This window comes from Ursus americanus, chromosome 23 (assembly GCF_024610735.1).
Source record: "Ursus americanus isolate L20-20 chromosome 23, mUrsAme1.1.p, whole genome shotgun sequence".
In the NCBI taxonomy this organism is placed as follows: domain Eukaryota; kingdom Metazoa; phylum Chordata; class Mammalia; order Carnivora; family Ursidae; genus Ursus; species Ursus americanus.
The window spans coordinates 38,853,364-38,866,705 of NC_142149.1; the positions used below are offsets into that span (position 1 = coordinate 38,853,364).

At 39.8% G+C, this 13,342-nt stretch overlaps 1 protein-coding gene across 3 annotated transcripts in view; it reads right to left on the minus strand.

Moving 5' to 3' along the window:
- ATAD5 (ATPase family AAA domain containing 5) overlaps nucleotides 1–13,342 on the minus strand; it is a 45,520-nt gene that overhangs the window by 18,489 nt on the left and 13,689 nt on the right. For all 3 annotated transcript variants that reach the window (XM_045773370.2, XM_045773371.2, XM_045773369.2), the window contains exons 7-11: nucleotides 7,229–7,413; nucleotides 5,079–5,236; nucleotides 3,617–3,776; nucleotides 2,835–3,164; nucleotides 856–952 (exon numbers count right to left, since the gene is read on the minus strand). In XM_045773370.2, the coding sequence (XP_045629326.2) occupies nucleotides 856–952; nucleotides 2,835–3,164; nucleotides 3,617–3,776; nucleotides 5,079–5,236; nucleotides 7,229–7,413 (930 nt within the window). The remainder of the gene's footprint in view (nucleotides 1–855; nucleotides 953–2,834; nucleotides 3,165–3,616; nucleotides 3,777–5,078; nucleotides 5,237–7,228; nucleotides 7,414–13,342) is intronic.

Here is a 13,342-nt window from a genome sequence, read left to right on the forward strand (position 1 = left end):
TAAAGACCTGAGGAGGCCGTGCGATGACATGAAAGATATCTAACACATGGTGCGAAGTATAAGCAGAAAGCTGAAGCTCTACTTTGGAGCTAGACTGCCCAAGGTTGACCTCCAGCGCCACCACTTTTGAGCTGTGTGACTCTGGACAAATAATTCAACCTCTGTAGGCCCATTCCTCATCTGTAAGATAAGGACAACAGTATAGTATAGTTTTAACGATTAAATGAGCTAAGAACAATGCAAGTACTTAGAATAGTGCTAGGCTCAAAGTGTTAACTATTATTATGGGTCCCTATTTCTTATACAGAATCCTTTGGACCAGGTGAGTTTTAGAATTCAAAAATTTTCAAATACTTAGAAAAGTAATTTGGTACATAGACCACGTATAACACAATACCTCTAATGGGGTCTGTGGCGTGACATCCACAATCACTTAATATTTCTATTTAAAAAAATGTATGAACTCCTAGTAAGTGGGATCCATAAGAACCATAATATATAATAAAATTAACTTTTGGTTTCCAGAACTTCTTGGATGTGGGAATCATAGACAGAGGATTCTGGACCTGAATTAGTAGTAATATGATCTTATTTGTTAGGAAGGAGCTAATATATGCATACATTTTTTTCTGGAAGGTTTTAGAAAAAATCTTTAATAGTTGTTACCTCTGGAAAGTAGAAATGGGAGAAAAGAGAGATATTTACTTTTCACATTTTTCTTAATTTTCTTTTTTTAAGATTTTACCATGTAATGTATTATGTTATAATTTCTAGATTTTACTATAAATAAAACAAACTAAGTAGTAAAACTAGATTCATAAACAATTTCTCAATTCTTTTACAAGTTTTACCAACCTATGTAACTTTTTTATAGCCAGCTCATTGCCTATGAGTTCACTGGAGTTCTGAGGTTGATACTTTTCTGTCCAAAGCATGTCTTCAATTCCAGAATCTGAAACAAAAAAAATACATTAAAACACTGCTCCTTAACATAAGTATATATTCTTAGACACTTATAGTTTTGTTTCATGTAAACAATGAGTATTTATACAAGGATTTATATCTACAAAATGCCAAAAGGGGCAATTTCAAAACTTACCATTACATTTAAAATTCTTTTTTTTTATTTTAATATTTTTATTTGAGAGAGAGAGAGAGGGAGAAAGAACGAGCAGGGCTAGGGCAGGGACAAGCAGACTTCCCGCTGACGGGGGAGCCCGACCCAGGGCTTGATCCCAGGACCCTGAGATCATGACCTGAGCTGAAATCAGAAGCTTAACTGCCTGAGCCACCCAGGTGCCCCACATTTAAAATTCTTCATATCAAAACTCTTCCCCCTTAAAAGCTACCCACCATTGGGGCACCTGGATGATTCAGTCCAACTGAAGGATAAGCATCCAATTTTTGATCTCAGCTCAGGTCTTGATCTCAGGTTTGTGAGTTCAAGCCCCAAGTTGAGCTCCACACTGGGCATGGAGCCTATTTTTTAAAAAAGGGGGTGGGGCGCCTGAGTAGCTCAGTCGGTTAAGCATCCAACTCTTGATTTCAGCTCAGGTCATGATTTCAGGGTTGTGAGATTGAGCCCCATGTCTGGCTCTGCACTTAGAGCAGTCTATTCCTCTCCTTCCGCCCCTCCACCCCCCACGCACTGTCTCTTTCTCTCTCTCAAATAAATAAATCTTAAAAAAAAAAAAAAAAAGGCTAACCGCCATAAAGTCTCGTAACAGTAAGGTTTAAAAGTACACATTTAGAGGGGCGCCTGGGTGGCGCAGTCGTTAAGCGTCTGCCTTCGGCTCAGGGCGTGATCCCGGCGTTCTTGGATCGAGCCCCACATCAGGCTCCTCCACTTGGAGCCTGCTTCTTCCTCTCCCACTCCCCCTGCTTGTGTTCCCTCTCTCGCTGGCTGCCTCTCTCTCTCTGTCAAATAAATAAATAAAATCTTAAAAAAAAAAAAAAGTACACATTTAGAGGCACTTGGCTCAATTGGTAGAGCACGTGACTCTTGATCTTGGGGTCATGAGTTTAAGCCCCATGATGAGAGTAGAGATGACTTTAAAAAATTATTTATTTATTTATTTATTTTTATATATTTTTATTATTTACTAAAAATCAATAAAAGTACACATTTAAAATTTTAATAATCACTAAGAATGTGAAATATGAAAAATAATTTATACTACAATAATCTAAAGAACAAAGGCAGCATAATTTTAGTACAACTTTGTGTGACCTCTGGAAAAAAACATTAAAATGTACTATTAAGTCAACCTGGGTAAATGGAGATGTGCTACCCTCCCATTTGAGAAGACTGACTGTTGTAAAGATGCCAATTCACTCCAAATTAATCTATACACTAATGCAAAATCCAAACCCCAATGGGATTTGTGGGGGTAGGAGAATCTACAGTTCATTCAGCAGCGTAGCTATGTGAACATAGTTTTAAAAAAATGATAGGAGACTTGCTGTACAAGTTTCAAAACATACTCTAAAGCTACATGACAGGATGAATTAATAGTTCAACAGAATACTTGGAAAAAGCCAGATAACCCAAATGGGAACACGCCAGAGACAGGTGAAACAGACAAAATTGTATAGTAGAATTCCAGGTTTTTACAAGAGCACATGTATTTACAGAAGCATAGAAAAATCAAAGAGCAAACACCGATCTGTTAAATGTGGTATTCCTTAAGGCTGTAAGTAGTAAACCCTCCACTTCCTGTTTTATACACATACATCGCTTGAATGTTGCAATGAACATATATTAAAGAGAAGAGAAAATGAGTAGTTAAATAGACAAAAGTGTTCTAGGCCCAGAAGGAGAAGATCTAATTTACCAGGAATAGGAGATCTTTCTGAGGGAGACTCTTTGCCATCACCCATCATCAGAACATCGGGATCGTCAACTGCTTCTGTTTCTACTTTACATGTTGTACTCAAAGCAGCTTGTCTCTTCCTGGATGTTTTAGAAAGAAGGCCTTTACAAGAGTCTAGCTTTCTCCCAGTGGAGCTGTTTCTTTTGTCAAGTTCTTCTGGTTTCCCATTTATCTTTTTCAGACTTTGTGAATACTCGTTTGGTTTCTTTCTTTTTGACTTATGAATTTCTGTTTCCACTCGTTTCCTTTTGGTTTCTTTTGGATTGCCATCGGGCTCTCGTTGTGGACTTTCTATTTCAGAAATTACAGAAATGCACGTGCTTACTAATCAACCAAAACCAAATTTTAATATCCGACCATCTTACTGTCACTTCAAAATATCCAAAATCTTATTACTACAAAACGAAGAGGCAAGAATCAAATGTGGCACACTGAAAGCAAGCAGGCCATCTTGTTATTCAGACTGCCTTCTTTTGTACAAGCTGCGTAAATTCAAATGATCTCATCTGAGGCTTTCCCTAAATGAACTGTTAATATTTTAACATAATCAAAGCTGTTTCTGAGTTCGCATCCGTGGAAACGGCAGGGGCTAACACTGCACTGAGCAAGATGCTTTACTTCGGTTGAACAATTCTCCCTGCCAACCATAAACAATAGTCTCTCCTCGGACTTACAAGAGCCAATGACCAAATCCTGATGTTTTCAAAAGCAAAGTGTTCATGTAAATGATCATTACCACTAACCTTGTTTACGATGACACTCAGAAAGCACCTGGTGCTCACTTCGTTTTTTTAGAAGCAAAGAAAAATATTTCCTCAAAGAAAATTCAGGATTTGACCACCTAATTTCCTCCAGCAAAAGGTTTCTTACTTCTTCAGTCAAATCTTTCCTTCTCTCCAAAAACTGCAATAAAGAATAAAATGCTCAAGAACAGACCCACATCATCTTTTTTTAAAGATTTATATATATATATATAAATATATATATTTTATATATATTTTTATATATATTTTTATATATATATATATTTTTAAAAAAAAAATATATATATATATATATATTTTTTTTTTAAGTAATCTCAGGCACCTGAGTGGCTCAGTCGTTTAAGCGTCTGCCTTCAGCTCAGGTCAAGATCTCAGGGTCCTGGGATCAAGCTCCAAGTCGGGCTCCCTGCTCAGTGGGGAGACTGCTTCTTCCTCTGCCCCCCCGCCCAACTCGTGCGCACGTACACTCTCTCTCTCAAATAAAATCTTTTTTTTTTAAAGATTTATTTATTTCTTTGAGGGGGGAGGGGCAAAAGGAGAGGGAGAAGCAGGCTCCCCTGCTCAATCGCTGGACCCTGGGATCATGACCTGAGCCGAGGCTAATGCTCAACCAACTGAGCCACCCAGGCGCCCCTCAAATAAACAAATCTTAAAAATAAATAAATAAATAAATAAATAAATAATAAAATAAATCTCTATTGCCCAATATGGGGCTCAAACTCACAACCTTGAGTTCAAGTCTGCTGCTCCACTGACTGAGCCAGCTAGATGCCCCCTATACTGTTTATTAAAATTAGTCACCAACTACTTTCTGTCTATAGTAAGTCAGTATTAATGTAGGAGTAGCTTTAGTGACTAAATACAGACTTGACAATGAAGCTGCATTTGCATACTTTTGAAGGACCTAGTTCATATTTTTATTGTTCCCTCTTTCAACTAATTGTACGTTACACATTTATTAGATTAGAATGCTGACTTACACAATATCTAAATGTGCTATGTAATCTAATATTCTTCTGAAATGGGCTACCATTAATTCTTTTTTTTTTTTTTAAAGATTTTATTTATTTACTCGACAGAGACAGAAACAGCCAGTGAGAGAGGGAACACAAGCAGGGGGAGTGGGAGAGGAAGAAGCAGGCTCACAGCAGAAGAGCCTGATGTGGGGCTCGATCCCCGAACGCCGGGATCACGCCCTGAGCCGAAGGCAGACACCTAACCGCTGTGCCACCCAGGCGCCCCGGCTACCATTAATTCTTAAAACGTTTCTAAAGCTCTAGGAATATTTCAAAGAGATGTCTACCTCAATCAGGACTTATTTTTTAAAACTGACTCTAGGGGAAAAAAAATGAACTTTAGGCCACAATAGTAGATTTCCAATTTTTTTTCCCTCTGAAAGACGTGAAGGAAACACCCTATAATGGAGCGCTCCAGTACTTACCCCAACAGCAGAATTAGTACTTTTAGAATTTGAGTTCAATGTTGAAAATTCACCAAGAGCAAGAACACATCTTGAGCGATCTATTACTTTAGTATTCAGGTCTTTAAGTTTGGTTAAGAGAGAGCAAGTGGGTGGTTTCAAATGCCACAAATGGCAACCTAAAGAAAAACAGAAAACAAATATCTTAATTACCTTCATTCACATACATCAAATGCCAAATATGCAAACGTGAGAAGACCTGACAACTGCCTGGCTAACACAAAGATACCAAAACTCAAATGAGCGCACAGGGGCCCCGTTCTTACTTCAAATAAATTAACAAAAATTACGGAGTCTTCTATTCCCATTGTTTAAAATAACCAAGTAATAGCAAACCTTTTCTTTTTAAATAAACCTTCTACTCAGGGTAGAAATCTCAGGGGCAGTTTGCATCCTGCTTTGAAATTTAAACTTTGAAGTCAGACCTGGGCTCAAATCCAGCCTATGTCACTAGCTAGCCAGGTGAGCACGGGCAAGATCCTAAACGTTAGTTTCTTCCTCTGTAAAGTAGGGGTGGCAGTTATAATAGGCAACCTCCTAGAGTTGTTATAGAGATTAAAGTAGTTATGCATAGATTGGGATAAGCCGGTGATGGGTAGTAAGGAGGGCACGTATTGCATGGTGCACTGGGTGTTATACGCAAATAATGAATCATGGAACATTGCATCAAAAACTGGGGAGGTACTGTATGGTGACTAATATAAAAAAATAAAAATTATTAAAAAAAAAACCACCAAAAAACTAGTTATGCATACAAAGTACTCAGCAGAATGCCAGATACAAGTAAACCAACATGCAATAACTTAAGGTTCTAAAAGAGATTCTCTCTGTGCTTGCCCTATCTCCTCATCTGCAAATACATATGCTAAGTTTTACAGTAGTGCTCTGGGGAAAATGCATTTATTAATATCAGGGAAGAAAAGCAGAACTAAATTCTATAGTTGAATATACTATTAAAAAATGCTGTATAAAATCGAACTGATGAAAATAACAAGAAAGTTTTCATCAACTGAACGCCCAATGGCAGAGCTAGGGAAGAAAGGGAGAGTAAAATATCATTAGAAGGACTGGCTAGGAAGTTCCCTGTATAAATGGGAGGCTGAGGGGCACCTGGGTGGCTCAGTCGGTTCGCCATCTGATTTAGGCTCAGGTCATGATCTTGGGGTCCTGGGATCAAGCCCCGCGTCAGGCCGCCCACTCAGAGGGACGTCTGCTCATCCCTCTCTCTCTCCCCCTGCTCGTGCTCTCTCTTTCTCTCTCAAAGAAAGAAAGAAAGAAAGAAAGAAAGAAAGAAAGAAAATCTAAATGGGAGGCTGAAGAAAACTCAAAAACTATCAAGGTCAGAAACACAAAAGGAAAAGAGAACAAAGAGTATATTGCGTGAGTAGAGGGAGGGCATTACACCAAACCACAAGGCCAGCTGAGAAGAATACAAGTGCTTTTGTGCTGACAAACACAAAACAAAACAAAACCTCCAGGCAGGCACAATGATGAGGAAGATACAAAGTTTTATATACTTTTGGTAATTAAAAACTATAGAAGTAAAATAAGACTGTGGTTGCTAGAGCATTCGAATCCAAACAGAAGCAGGTTCCGCTCAAGCTAAGGCCGTGAACCGGGACGTGGCGCGCTGTGACTTCCTACCTATTCCAGCGGATATGTATATGGTCTGAGAGAGGAAAAGCTGCTCTGGAGAGGAGGCAAACAGACTTCCCTTGAACATTCAACAGCCCGCTGGAAAGAACAGAGCTGGATCCTCTGAGAAAGCCTGAACGATGACCTGTTCACACACAGGCCGTGTGTGTGGAGAGCACTGCCTCCCATTGAGAACACAGTGCCTCCCTGGGCAGCGACATCCAGGGGTCCCACCCACGTGCCCGCTCTCCACTGGCACAGGGGGTGAGGGCTGAGGACGCCGCTGGCCTCTTGCCCCGACCCCCCATCCTTGGCAAACTGAGTCCAAGACTGAGGAAGAGAGAACGAAACACAGCCTTTGAATCCCCACGAAAATCCCCTTAAGAATTATCTTTAAACCTTGGCCTCATTTTAAGTCAACTCAGGGTTTTCACGTTACTTCTAACATTTAAAAATATTCATTGTAATAAACTCACCATCATCTTTCTGCTGTACGTGGACGACTCTCTGGAAACTAGTGCTTGCGGCGTTGTACACATCTAATGCAGCGGCTTTCTTTGCGATCTGTCGTTTCAGCAAATCCGGCAAACCACTCATTAGAAAGTCACGCTTTGCTTTAAACTGCACATCACAATCCTGCGACTTTTCAGGTGTATCTTGACTTTTAAAAAAAAGGTGTGAAAAAGGAAAGCTAAGGTTATACACACTTGAAAAGAAATAATAAACTATAAAACACTTTTAATTCAATTTGAAAAAACCAGCTACCCGAGATGTTCACTGGGCAAATTCATTTTTGCTTATCATAAAAACAAGTCTATCAGTTGCAAGAGATTAAGTAAAAATAAGTATATATAGAAAAATGATTTGAAGGACATCCACCACAATGTTCACAGAGGCTGTCTTTGAGGGGTGAGTCGTTTCCCTTGCATCTTCTGTCTTCTTTTTAAAAAAAACTAGTGTTTATCTTATAACCAGAAAACAAAATAACTTATATTTCAAACAATTAATGCAAGAATTTCTAATGTGATACTGTTTCCCAAATACTAGCAAGAACATTAGGGCCCTTATTAGTGATGCCTCACTTTTACCTGGCTTATCTTCATATTCCTCATCGTAAGAGTCCTGACTTCAGGGAGAGGGACGTGATGGGATGCTGGAGAAGTGGAGGAGAGAGAATGTAGCCTGTCTGCCCTTCCTAGCCTGTCATATACACAGTAAGAATTGTCATGTTCTCTACAAACAGAAATTTGGGTTGGTAACTACAAAGAGGCTACAGAACCTTCCATTTCTCTTTTCCTTTTCTGTTTGAGAGAAATGAGGGAAAGATGAGATCTAAAGCCAGAGTGGAGGAATTAATCTTAGAACATACACATTATATATATGTTGTATAATATGTATTATATACAATTATAGTTTAGATGTGTGTTTGTATGCGTATGCGTGTATGTATAAATATATATATATATATATGTGTGTATTTCCTAGCCTATCTGCTAAGAAGGCCTACAAGCACTGATACCACAGGAGCAATGAGTAAAATAATCACCCAGATCTTGGTTTCTAGATCCTCCACCAAAAGGAACCAGGGCTCCGTGGAGAAAAGGCTATTTACAGAGCTGGGGCAGGGCAAATCAAAGATGAACCTGGAACATCTTCCTGTTCCAGAAAGTAAGGAATGCTGAATAAATGACGGGGATGTGTCACAGGGGCACAGAAACCAAGCTGAAAGCCTCCCACTGGCTAAATTAGAAACAATCTGAGTATCAAAATAAAAATCAATGGATTAGAACTCCATGAAAAAAATAGGAAACCGCAAATCAATAGGTAAATAAGATATGTAAAAGCACTTTCTCAGAGCAGCCAACAAACAGACAAAGAACGATAACAGAGAATCAGCAACAGCTAATCACCATCTGACAATGGTCACAGTGTGTTTGATCCAGGCAGAGGCCATCAGTTTTAATGCTAATAACTGGAAATCTGCTGAAGACCAAGATACTGGCATTATCTTAGAATATCTTCCCCCAAATAGGAATCAGTTGCAAAGGGAAAGGGGGAAGTTCAGGTGGAGAAATCTAGCCGATGCCAACACACGCAGCTGATCAAGGTCAGCATCACCGGCGATGAGGAGGTTAAGGTCACGTACGCCGCCTTACGTGAGGCACTGAGAGGAGCAGAGCACCGTTTCTGTGGTAAGCCTGACGAGAACGCAGAAGCTGAGTCTCATAATGAGGAAATACCAGCCCGACCCAGGTGCACAGTCACCCTACACACGTATGGTGTGTGCACTTCAATAAAAACAGTCAAGGAAATGGGGAATCCTGGCGAAGGGGATATGGAGTTCTTTGTGGTATTCTGGCAACTTTTCTTTTCTTTCTTTTTTTTTTTAAAGATTTTATTTATTTATTCGACAGAGATAGAGACAGCCAGCGAGAGAGAGAACACAAGCAGGGGGAGTGGGAGAGGAAGAAGCAGGCTCCCAGCGGAGGAGCCTGATGTGGGGCTCGATCCCATAACCCCGGGATCACGCCCTGAGCCGAAGGCAGACGCTTAACCGCTGTGCCACCCAGGCGCCTCTCTGGCAACTTTTCTTAAAGTTATTTCAACATAAATTATTTTTTAAATTCTTTCGTAGCACACCAATTTAGGACCATAAGAATAATTCAAAGAAACTTAAATAGTCCAAAACCAGCAAATTTCTTCCTTCCAACAATTCTACTGGCTAAAGCAAATGCATACAAGGTAACAGGATTAGGTGAAATGGTAGACTGTGGGATTTATAGGTTAAAAAAAAATCAACTGTATTTCTATATACTAGAAATCAACAATTGGAAAATAATACCATTTACAATAATATTAAATACATGAAATACTTAGAGATAAATTTAACACAACATGTATGAAACCTCTACATTGAGAACCACAGAAATTAAAAAGCTCAAATAGAAATATATACCATGTTCTTGGATCAGAAAACTTAGTATCAAGATATCGATTCTCTCACAATTTAATACAATCATCAGCAAAATCCCAGCAGACTTCTACGTGAATGTTTCTAACACCTTTATTCACAATAGCTTAAAACTGGAAACAACCCAAATGTCCACCACCAGGTAAAGAGACAGACAAAAGTGGTGTATCCTCCATACAACGGAATACTACACAGCAAAAATATAACAATGAAATACGGATATACAGCTGGCCCTTGGACAACGTGGGAGTTATGGGTGCTGACCCCTGTGCATGTGTAATGTTTGACTCCCCTAAAACTTTTTTTTTTAAAGATTTTATTTATTTATTTGCCAGAGAGAGAGAGAGAGAGAGAACGAGAGACAGCACACAAGCAGGGGGAGCAGCAGGGAGAGGAAGAAGCGGGCTCCCCACTGAGCAGGGAGCCGGACGCGGAACTTGATCCCAGGACTCTGGGATCACGACCTGAGCTGAAGGCAGACGCTTAACCGACTGAGCCACCCAGGCATCCCTGACTCCCCTAAAACTTGAACCTATTAGTAATAGCTTACTGTGGCCTGGAAGCCTTCCTGACTGACATTAACCGTTGATTAACACATAGTCTATGTTGTGTGTATTATATGCTATATTCTTTACAAGAAAGTAAGCTAGAGATAAAAATAGTAAGAAAGTCCTACGGAAAATACATTTTTACAGCTCCATAATGTAAAACATCCACGTAAGGGGGCCTGCGCCATTTGAGCCATGCCGTTCAAGCTTCGATTGTATCTGAGGACGTGACTAAATCTCAAAATCAGCACGCTGAAGGAAAGAGGCCAGATAAAAAAGAGTATATATGATTTCACTAATAAAGAATTCTAGAAAGGGCAAGTTAACAAATGGAGAAAAAGAGACTGGCACTTGTCTGAGCCGGGACTAGAAGGAGGACTGCCGGGGGGCACGAGGAGTCTTTCGAGGGCCGTGGAAATAACTCCGTATCTGCATGGCAGGGGTGGTGCCTTCCCTACGTACCCAACTGAGAACGCACCAAGCTACACGCTTTCGACACAGGTGACTGCACATAAATTACACCTCGATGAGGTTTGAAAATGTAACTCATCAATTAAAAATAATAATAAAAGCCAAAAGAATAAAGAATAATAGACCACTAGAAACCTATGAGAATGGCTAAAATTAAAAAGTCTGATGACGGCAAGTGTGAGCGACCGGAACTCTCGTCTACTGCCGCGGGCGTGTAGAATGGTACTTGGGAAAAGAGCTCGGCAGAGTCTTATAATGGTAAACGGACACCCGCCCTGTGACAGGGCAACTCCATTTCTAGGTATTCACTCAAGAGAAATGAGAACACTGTCTACCCACGTGTATGGAATGTTCCCAACAGCCTAATTAATTAGTAAGAGCCAAATACGGGAAACCACCCAAATGGTCATCAATAAAAGAATGGATAAATGGGGGCATCTGGGTGGCTCAGTCGTTAAGCGTCTGCCTTCGGCTCAGGGAGTGATCCCAGGGTCCTGGGATCGAGCCCCGCATCCGGCTCCCTGCTCTGCCAGGAGCCTGCTTCTTCCTCTCCCACTCCCCCTGCTTGTGTTCCCTCTCTCACTGGCTGTCTCTCTCTCTCTCTGTCAAGTAAATAAATGGAGTCTTTAAAAAAAAAAAAAAAAGAATGGATAAATGAATTGTGGTATATTCATATAAGGGTTACTATTCAGCAATAAAAAAGAACAGACTACTGATACATTACCTTGACTGAAAGAAGCCAGAGACAAAAGTGTACCTCCTGTATGATTTCATTTCTGTGAAATTCTAGAAAAGGCAAACCAATCTATAGCAACAGAAAATAGACCAGAAATTGCATGGGAGTTAGGGGCAGGGATTAACCGCAAAGAGGCACAAAGGAACTTTTTGAGAGTGATGAAAATGTTCTCTATTGTTGTGAAGATTACACAGATGTGTACATTTGTTAAACCTCAAACTGTTTACTTGACATTGTATGCACATGATTGTATGTACATTATACCTGAATAAAGGTGATTTTTAAAAAATGTGTGTGTGTACTGAGCAAAAGCAATTAGATACAAAAGAATATATATATATATAAAGTATACACGAAGTTCTAAAACTGACAAAACTAATCAATGGTGATGAAATCAGAATAGTGGTAACGTTTTGTTGTGGTGGTGGTGGGAATAACAGAAAAAGAGTAACCTTGCAGGAGTAAAAGAAATACATTAAATCTTGATTTAATGTACTTACGAAAACCATTATGCTTAAAATGATGCATTTAACAAAACAAATGGAAAAAAAAAAAACCCAGAAACAGACTCATCACACAGGAAACAAAGTGTTGGCCAACCGGGTGGGGAAGGGGAGGGGGCAGACGAAATAGGGGAAGGGGACTAACAGGTACAAACTTCCAGTCATAAAACAGTTCAGTCACGGGGATGAAATGTACAGCATAGGGAGTACAGTCAATCAACTGTAGCAACTTTCTGTACAGTGACAGATGGTAACTAGACTTATCAGGTATAAAAATATCGAATCACTATTACGTACATCTCAAACTAACAGGATATTCTATGTCTATTATACTTCAATACAAAAAAGATTTGTGCATTTAACAACATGTAATTATACCTCAATAAAAGTGAAAGAGGAAAAAATAACCTGAACCATGATGTCCCTAAACCTGGTCTTCTGCCATTACGCTAGAACTTAAGTGTCATCCTTACACTTTCCTTTCTCCTACCCCCAGCCCCCAGATCTAATTAATCATTCTGGATTTTGGTCTAGCAAACTGATCTAGCAGTCAGAATAAACTTTCCAAAATTCCAAATGTTTACGTCCATACCGGTGTTTAAAACCCTCTGACTGCTTCTTATTGCCTCTGGCATAATGACAAAACTCTTGCACATGGTCTAAAGGTGCTACGTGTGCTGGCATCCACCTCTCCAGCTTAATCCTACATTTCTCTCACCTCTGCTCTCTGTGCTCAAGTCACTGGCATTCTGTCAACCTTCTCTATTTACCATGCTCCTTCCAGCTATAGGGACTCTGCAGACTGTTCCCTCTGGTTAGAACACTGTTCCACCCCAATGAACTCCTGCTCATCCTTCAGTTCAGGTGACATTTCCTCAGCAAAGCCTCCCTTGACCAGACCAAATCCACTTAATAGAAACTTTAATAGAACTTGGTACCTCTTCTTTTTAGCACAACTGCAATTTTCCATTTGTTGGCCCAATTAATGTTTAATCATAGGTCATCTTTCCTCTAGAGTATAAGCCTCATGAGGACAGAGAATGCGTCTTGTTTTGTTCCCCAGAATATTCCCAGTGCCAAATACACTGCCTCATACATACCAGGTATTTAAAGATTTTATTTTATTCATTTATTTTTACTTTTTTTTTAATGTAATCTCTACCACCAACGTGGGGCTCAAACTCATGACCTTGAGATCAAGAGTTGCACTCTCCTCTGACTGAGCCAGCCAGGTGCCCCATAGCAGGTATTTAACTGTTTACTGAATAAGTTCAAAATCAGCTCTTTGGTGCTTTTGGTTTGCTTATTTTTCCACTGTTTCATCTAGAGATGGGCCACAAAAACTGACCTTCAAATTGCAG